The sequence below is a fragment of the Mustela erminea genome, chromosome 19 (genome assembly GCF_009829155.1).
Source record: "Mustela erminea isolate mMusErm1 chromosome 19, mMusErm1.Pri, whole genome shotgun sequence".
NCBI classification, from domain to species: domain Eukaryota; kingdom Metazoa; phylum Chordata; class Mammalia; order Carnivora; family Mustelidae; genus Mustela; species Mustela erminea.
The window spans coordinates 10686956-10696332 of NC_045632.1; the positions used below are offsets into that span (position 1 = coordinate 10686956).

Genomic DNA, 9377 nt, shown 5'->3' on the forward strand with positions numbered 1-9377 from the left:
ATGAGTGACCTCTTCTCTTTGTCTCAGTTTTCTGTCTGTGGGGTGGGCAGAGGGGCAGCAGTCGTCTGCTGGGTGATCATTGCCGGGGTCAGAACTGAGTGCACAGAGCCCAGCATGTTCCTGGCACACAGTAGGCGCTCAGTTAAATGGCATCACTGGCTCATTCATGGTGTAGCTCCTGCCCAAGGTCCCCACTGGTACCTGTACATCCCCATTGTGGCCGCAATGGCCTTTATCCTGCTGCTCGGCCTCCTCGTCTGCCTCCGGGTTTGACACTGGCATCAGAGCAAAGGCAGGAAGTTGGGTGAGAAGGGAAGGGCATGACGGGCTCCAGGGGTGGTGGCGGCACCATGGGCCGAACAAGGATGGGCTCAGGGCAGCGGCCAGAGGGAAACCAGAGTGGTGGGAAAGGCCAGCGTAGGAGGACACTTGCGCAGAATCTCAACCCAGATAACCTAAAAAGAAACCCTAAGGTTGGTCCCCATGTGCCAATTGAAGGTTTTCCCCTCTTTTGATCAGGAGATATGGAGAATCACCCAGACAGCATGTGTGAAGGGCGCCTTTCCCTAGAATCAAAAGGGGGGGGGGTCGTACCCTCCCAGCCGAGAGGAACACGGATTCCCAACGTCCTGCAAGGGCTGCAGACCCAGAGCCCAAGGACAGAGGCCTGCACGCAGTAACTCCTGCCCGCAGTCCCCCAGACTCCCACCCACCTGCCCCTGCTATTCCTCCTAACACACTATCTCCTCCCCGGATCCAGCCCAGCTGCTGCCACCCAGGAGGAGAGCTTCTGTGAGATGAAGGGGGATGCCCTGGGGGTGGGCTGGGAGGGTCTTGGGGAGGGGTTGAGGACTGAATTCCCACATACCCCTCAGCCTACTGCTGAAGCCCCAGGATGGCAGATGTCCTAACTGGGAGGAGGACAGAGTCTGTAGCCCTGAGAGGAGGGCTCAGAGAACTTGCCAAGAGACACACCCCGTTCTGTCCCAGCAGACGCTGCCATGCAAGACACTCAGCCTGAGGAGGGGGTGGGGCTGGACCATCAGGTGAGACCCCCAGCCCTCGAGCAGACCCCAGGGCCCTTGTGGTACCAAACAGAATCCAGTGGACACTTCTGTGTCCTCACACCACCCAATCTCAGTAGTGTCCTTCAAAGGCCCTCACACTCCTTGGGCACCCAGGATCAGCCCACTGTGACCTCGTGGGTCCTCCTCTGTGCTCCTCTTATCTGGCTCCCCAACCACTGCCTGACTTCTGTTGTTGTGGTACATGCTCATGTCTCAAGAGGGTGCATGAAGAAACGATTTTCCCACTGGTCACTAAGTCCCTTCATTCATTCAGCCAGCAAAAGACACAGCGAGTCCAGCATTTGCCAGGCCCCACCTAGTGCTGCTGGCATAGCTGTGAGCAAATCTGACCACCCTCCATGAACTCACTTTGTGGGTGGTGGACAATATGCACGGAAGTGGGCAGCATCCTTGAGAGCAACGTGTGGCCAAGGAAAATAAAGCAGGGTACAGAGTAGCAGGTGCAAAGGTCCTGAGGCAGCAACATGCTTTATCAGGAGCATGGCCCATGCAGCTGCAACCAAATGAGCAAGAAACACTGTCCGGAATAGAATCAGAGCCAGAGTTGAATCACACGCCCCAAGGCTCAGGAAGCCCCTGGAGAGTTCACCAGGAAAGTGACCTAATGGGCAGGAAAGTTTGAAGCATCGCTCTGGCAACCATGGGGAAAATTGTCTGAGGTGGTCGAGGGGAATCAAGGAGACAAACCTCCCCCTCACTGTCTGTCCACAGCAGAACACACAAGATGAAGACCCCCAGGGACCGACGTATGCCCAGGTGAGCCTGTCAAGATCAAGATTCAGGTGGGGACTGGCCACTTCTCCTTTCCCTGTGTCGGAGGGATTGCTGGACTCGGAGGATAGACAAGCAGAGGAAAACAGGCAGATGGACTTTCAGGTGGGTCCCTTCTTCTCCAAGTGTTCAGGGTCCCCCTCCTCAATCACAAACCTCCCCTCTCTTCCCCACTGTAGGTTGCTGCATATGACACCCCCCAGGATGTAACCTACACCCAGCTTCACGCCTTGACTCTCAGACAGGAGACAAGGGCATCCCCTCCCTCCCAATTAGGGGAGCCCCCAGCAGAGCCCAGTGTGTATGCTGCTCTGGCCATGCACTAGCCCAGGAGGGGTCCTGATCCCACACTCCATGAAGGGCGACCACAGGGACCCTGGAAGGCACAGGAGTTGCCCACAGTGGGTGTCACCTAATGACGATCCCAGCCAGCCTGGACTCTTCACATGCACCAGTAAAACTCCTGGGACCCTCTGGGAGTCACTGATTCTGCCATCAAAGATAGTAATACCCCTACACTTTGGAAATCAAAGCAACAGACTTCCCAATTACCCATGAATGAAATGAGAAAATCCAAATGGAAATGAGAGAATGTTCACAGTGAAGGACAGTGTAAATGTTACACATCAAATCTATGAAATGGGAAAATAAGAACCAAGAACCAATTTATTAGAACAGAAAAAGATTCAAATAATTAATGACAGAACCTATTCTATCAAGAATTTGGGAAAAGAATAGCAAGTTATTCCAAACAAAGGTAGAAGGCAGAAAATAATAAAGATAAGACATAACTAGTAATGAGGACAAATTTAAAAATAGAGAAAAATCAATGAAGCTGAAAGTGTTCCTTTTCATAAGCAATGGTCACATTTATAAATCTTAGCCACAAAACCAAGGAAAGAGAGAGAGAGAGGGAGGAGGTACACATCATTATTAGGATGGCATCCCATCCTACAGACTTTAAATTTAGAATGGAACATTATTAACTCCTTTATGCTGATATTTGAGACATGTAGATGAAATGGATAAAATTCTCAAAATAGAAGCTACTAAAATGATGGAGAAGTAGACATTATGTATCACCTTATGAATACATTGAATGCATTGACTGTGATCAAACCGTCCCCCATCTGAAGTATGTGGAAACTGAGAGAAATGGAGAGCAGAGTGGTGGCTGGTGGGGCTGGACTGTGGAAATGGGGAGGTGTTGGTCAGGATTATAGGCAGAACAAGGTCTCCACAGTTGTAAGACCACAAGTTCTGGGGATCTCATATACAGCATGATGACCGCAGCTCATAACATTGTACCCTATTCTTGAACGTTGCAAAGAGAATAGATCTAAATGTTCTCATCACATACAAGAAAGGCAGCTGTGGTATGGCATGGAAGTGTGAGCTAACCGCATGGGGATAATCATTTTGTTATATTTGTGTCTGTTGAGGAAGCTTCATTGGCAATTGCTCCAAACACTTACCCCTTTAGGAAACACACACATGCTTATACACATGCATACACACAAGCATATACACACACCAAAATTATACAAGCCTTTCCTGAAAATAAAAAGGGAGGAAACAATATTGGATCAGGCCAGGGAACTGTGAACACCAAAAAACTGGCAAGGTAATTGCAGAATGAAAAAGGTGTGGAAATTTCTCTCACATAAACGTAGATGTACATCTCTAAACAATATGTTCACAAATAAGATCCAGCAATAGGACTCTACATCATGAACACAATGGATTTTAGGGGGAGGGAAGGAAGACAGTAGCTTAACTCAATCAATATAATATGACACATTAACAGAATAAGTGAAAATGATCATCTCACAAACCAGAGGCAGGGGTTTGGGAAGATGGGTGAAAAGGTGAAGGGGATTAGACGTACCAACTTCCAGTTACATAATAAATGAGCACCAGGGGTGAAAATTACGCTTTAGGGAATATAATCAGTAACATTGTAATTATTTTTTGTGTGACACATTTTAATTGGATTTCTTAGAGTGAGCACTGCCTAATGTATATAAATGCTAATTCACTATGATGGACACTTGAAACTAATATCACATGTTAACTATAAATCAAAATTCAAAAATTATGTATTATAAGCTGGCTAATTGAACATAATAATAAAAATTTAAAATTAAGAAATAATCTCAACAGATGAGACAAAGCTTGTGATAAAACACCCCAACAATTCATAACGCACACAAAAGCTCATCAGAAATAAAAAGGAGTTTCCAACAATTCATGAAGCCATGGTTAGCAATCAGCACCTGGCCTTCATCTTCAAAGGTGAAAAGTTGAAGTCCTTCTCTCTGTGATGGGGATGATCCAAGTATGTTTCTTATGACCGTTTGTATTCAGCACAGCATTCAGTTCATATAATTGGAGGTACCAACCAATCCTTTTTTTTTTCCAATTTATTTATTTTCAGAAAAACAGTATTCATTATTTTTTCACCACACCCAGTGCTCCATGCAATCCGTGCCCTCTATAATACCCACCACCTGGTACCCCAACCTCCCACTCCCTCGCCACTTCCAACCCCTCAGATTGTTTTTCAGAGTCCATAGTCTCTCGTGATTCACCTCCCCTTCCAATTTACCCCAACTCCCTTCTCCTCTCTAACACCCCTTGTCCTCCATGATATTTGTTATGCTCCACAAATAAGTGAAACCATATGATAATTGACTCTCTCCATGGTGTCAGCCCCTCGGGATACTCTCCTGGACAGAAGCCTCCCCACCTGCGGGCACCACTCTGCTGCTTCCTGTGCTCACCTGAGCGCCTCCATGCCCCTTGGTGCACATCTGAGACCTAGGAGGGGCCGAACCTGGCTCATGGGGATCCCCAAGGAGGATGTACCACATGTCCATGTGCACTGGTGTCCACTCTCCTTTTTGTGTTGATGCTGGTCCAGTGTCCCTGTGTCTGCTTCTCACACCTTCTAGAGCAGCACCTGCAGATGATGACAAAGGGAACTCAGGTGACAGGGACGCCTGACTCAGAAACTGTCCTCCTTCTCCTGTGTGCATTGGGTCAGACTGGATTCACAGGGTCCTGGTGGGGCACAAGCTCTGGGCACTCCCAGGTCTTAGCACATTTTCAATCAGTCACATTTATTTTTTTTTTGTTCATTTATTTATTATTTGTTTATTTACTTATGTAGTTCTTCTTCCCATCTCCTTCCACACTGCTTGCAGGCAATAATGGTGTTCCTATGACCCAGTGACTGACCATCACCTTTCGTGGATACATATTTATATGCCTGTTGTAGATGTGTGCACACAGATCTGTGTGTGTGTGTGTGTGTGTGTGTGTGTGTGTGTGTGTGTGTGTCTGGGACTGTGGTATCTGTAAGTAAATGAAGAATGAATTAATAAACATAGCCAAGGAGGAATACTGTAGGTACAGAATAAAGTGCAGACCCTGAAGGAAGGGAGCTGGTTGACATGGAGGGAGAGGGATCCGACCCCAGACGTGGGCCCCTCTGTCCTTCTGATAGTCAGGAGCCCCTGGCACCAGCCCCTTATCCATGGACACTGCTGGGACCCCGACTACTGAATAAGTGGGAACTGTCATCTGCAGGGACATGAGCCCAGGAGGTCTTGTGTGCCAGACTGAGCAGAGGACATGCGAGGACATGATGATTTCTGTGCTGGGAGGCTATTTTTCTCTGCACCCCTGAGCTGGTGGGGCACAGCCAGAATCTATCCCGAGTGACTCAGAAGCAGAGTCTGAAATCAAAAAGAACAAGGAGGCTGAAGGAATCCAGTGAGGAGAGCAGAGGAAAGCCCCCTAGTGCAGAGAAGTGCTAGTTCAGGAACTGTACAAAAACCACATAGTGACAGGCTGAGGGATAGAGACACAGAACAGAGGACAGGCTGGACGGGGATCTCTAGCTCCTTCCATCTGCTTCCGTCTTCCCTGCAGAAGCTGCTGGCACTATGAGCCCACCCCAAAACAAGTCAGACCCCAGCAGTAGTGAGTAGGAAAAATTCTCAGTGATGGGGCTGGTGTGGAGTGGGTATCCTGTGTGGGGAAGCAAGTCCCTGGGTGGACATGCAGGATCCTGGGTGATTTGGGTCCTCTCTGACCTCTGCAACCTCTCTGCCCTCATTCCTAGCCTTGGACCCCAGAGATTACACTTGGAAAATCTGACCTGCGTGGGCATGGCTGTCTTGATCCAGGTGGTCCTCGGGATTCTGCTGCTAGAGTCTCAGCACAGCCAGAGAAGGACCCCAGATGCAGCCAGGAGCTAAACACGAGGGGGAACAAAGCCACCATTCCATCTGGCAGAGCTGTGGGCATGCATCTCGGGTGCCCAGAGAGATCTGGAAGAAAGCCTGCAGCTCATGCTTGCTGATCTGTCTGCTGACAACATCGAGGGGGAGCATGGTTCAGGTGCAGGACATGTCTGGGCTGCTTCCTGCCCAGGACTTGTCCCCTGTGATCTGTGGTGCTTTCCCTCCTGCACTTTGGGCATCCTTGACTGCCCCCGTCTTTCCTCATGCCTGTGACTTGGGGGTTCCTCCCACACAGCACAGCTGGTTAATACCTTCCTACAGCGGCAGCTCTGGTCCACTTTTGTGGGATTCATTTTCCTTCACTTTCCATTTCCACCTTCCCTGATGGGTGCTATTGCCCTCTGTCCCTTCAGTGCAAAACATAGACTATAAATAAGTGGGTGAAAATCAGGTCTACTTTGGAACAGATGAATCCAAAACCATTCTCTGAACCCTTTCTGCACTCACAGAGCTCTTCTGTCTTCATGCGGCGCACCTGGTGGAATCTTCCAGAAACACCATCAGTTTGAGTGAGCTTTGGGGTGTTTGAGGTGTAGCCAGGTGGGGAGCTGCTACACTTGACCCCAACGAATAAGTCGGTTTTCCTTTTTTTTTTTTTTTTAAAGTAGTGATTCATAGCATTTGCCCATTTCTTTGGTGTAAACACGCCGTCATCAGCAACATCAAGCAGCCATGTGAACCCACTGTGCACCCAGGTGGAAGTCATGGATACACTGTCTTCATGAGTGAGTGTGATCCAGCTGTGGGCTCATCTCACTGGTGAACCCAACGTGCATGTGTGCCTCCCTGTATTGTAAACATTCTGGTATTTTCCAACTCAGTGTAATGCCACGGTTTCAGGGAAACTGACACACAAATCCTACTACAGCCACAGGACAGGCAAGAGAACACAATGGCAATATCCATCATTGTTGAAAATACTGTGTACCGAGAACCCCAGTACATTCCTGGTAGGGGTATAAATTGCTAAGGACAAGTTGGGTATCAGATCAGAATCACCTGGTGAAAAGGGATGCAGCTCTGCCCCAGGAGTCCACACCCTAGAGGAAACCATGTGTGTAGGCATGGGCACCTGCGGGAGAATATTGACAAGTGTGTTGCTCAGTGTAGACACAAACCATAGAGTTCAATCCCACACAATTAGTATTTAATGGCTAATATGGAATGGGAATTTTTAAGATTGAAAATCAGAAACTGAAACCACCAGCAGTGTACAGATCAATTTCATCCTCCACATCGTCTATAGGAAAGCACATGTCAAGAACCCTGCATATAGGATTAATCCATCACATACATAATGTTCATCAAGAGACCAGTCATGAATGGATAAGGAAGATGTGGTCCATATACACTATGGAGTATTATGCCTCCATCAGAAAGGATGAATACCCAACTTTTGTAGCAACATGGACAGGACTGGAAGAGATTATGCTGAGTGAAATCAGTCCAGCAGAGAGAGTTAATTATCATATGGTTTCACTTATTTGTGGAGCATAACAAATAGCATGGAGGACATGGGGAGATGGAGAGGAGAAGGGAATTGAGGGGAATTGGAAGGGGAGGTGAATCACGAGAGACTATGGACTCTGAAAAACAATCTGAGGGGTTTGAATTGGCAGGTGGGTGGGAGGTTGGGGTGCCAGGTGGTGGGTATTATAGAGGGCACGGATTGCATGGAGCACTGGGTGTGGTGAAAAAATAATGAATACTGTTATGCCGAAAATAAATAAAAAATAATAAAAAAAAAGAGACCAGTCATTTTTTAACCACAACAGACTAACTTCAACCCCATAAATAATGGGAGGAAAAGCTTCCCATAATCCATTATGGTGGTAAACCATACAAATGTCTGAACTATGTATAGGTCCATCTCTAAGAATCTGTCTGTTCTTCCTCATGGACTCGCCCTCTGTCCTATCAGAACATCATCCTGAGCACCTGGGAGGAACCTCAGTTCCAGCTCGTTCCTCGTCTGTCCCATCCCTAATCTCTGAGAGTTCAGGACAGACAGCTGTGTGCAAGGGTACTGGTCACCACGGTCAGAGTTCTCTCCACTCCATTCCTAGATGGAAATTTATTAGGGACCTGACCTTGAAAACAGATACAGAACCCCTTGACCTTAGTGTTGTATTAAAAAGTAGAAATAGGGCACCTGAGAGGCTCTGTGGGTTAAGCCTCTGCCTTCAGCTCAGGTCATGATCTCAGGGTCCTAGGATCGAGGCCCACATGGGGCTCCCTGCTCAGCAGGGAGCCTGCTTTCCCCCCTCTCTCTCTGCCTGCCTCTCTGCCTACTCGTGATCTCTCTCTGTCAAATAAATAAATAAAATATCTTTAAAATATATATAAAATAAATTTTTTTTTTAAAGTGGAAATGACTTTTGGGTGGCAGAGAGCCTTCCAACACAGGAAAACCTCTAATGACAATCCCTGGAATAATTCTTGCCCACAGCTAATAGTTCCTTCCCTTATGGATCTTACTTCCAGAGAGAGAAAAGAGTGGGACCCGTGAAGAAAGACCCCCATTTCCTCTGAGGTTCACCATGCACGAGGGTCCTAGATATGCTGACCCATTTCCATGGCAATGGCAATATGACCCTCTACACCTCTACACCTTCAGGAAGAGAAATGCTTTGAGCTCAAGGATAACCAGGCTCTATGAGACCCCAGAAAAAACCAGCAGGCCCCAAGCAATGACTGTGGGCATTGCAAATGTCCCCGACAGAAAGTGTCCCTGGTGAGTGGAGTTGTCATCTCAGGGTCCTGTGTCTCCACATGAAGCCCATCTTCCCCTTGTGACCTGAAGTACATTAGGGACCAGACCTGGGTCATGGTGCTGCTGATTCTCACAGTAGCCCCACAGAAAAATCTCTGTATGCTGTTCCACACCCTTCAAATAACAAGGTGACATGCACTTTTGTTCTAAGTGCAACAAACAGATTAGTTCTCTCATAAACCTCAGCAGGACATTAGCAATACTGTTGTCATTCGGGAGAATCATTTTCCCATCAAAATCCAAAATTTTTTGGTGAAAAACACATCCACAAGGTTTGGGGGAGGCCAGGTGTTGCTTGTTCAGTAACTCAAGCCCAGAGAGATGAGTTACCTCTTGAAGGAAAGGAGATTGAATTTGTATCAAATTCAGCTGCTTCCATTCAGTAAGCCAGAAGAGTTAAAAAGAGGGATTACCAGGGGCAGCTGGGTGGCTCAG

General features: G+C 47.6%; 1 protein-coding gene across 4 annotated transcripts in view; it reads left to right on the plus strand.

Moving 5' to 3' along the window:
- Nucleotides 1-3958, plus strand: part of LOC116579282 (leukocyte immunoglobulin-like receptor subfamily A member 6) — a 355647-nt gene extending 351689 nt beyond the window's left edge. The window contains exons 9-11 of one of the 4 annotated variants that reach the window (XM_032324448.1): nt 637-674; nt 751-792; nt 876-948. In XM_032324448.1, the coding sequence (XP_032180339.1) occupies nt 637-674; nt 751-792; nt 876-911 (116 nt within the window). In that variant the 3' untranslated portion in view covers nt 912-948. Of the gene's footprint in view, nt 1-636; nt 675-750; nt 793-875; nt 949-1799; nt 1845-2038 lie in introns of those variants that run through there. The other 3 variants (XM_032324444.1, XM_032324445.1, XM_032324437.1) reach the window with 3 other exon arrangements.
- The last annotated feature ends 5419 nt before the right edge of the window (nt 3959-9377 follow it).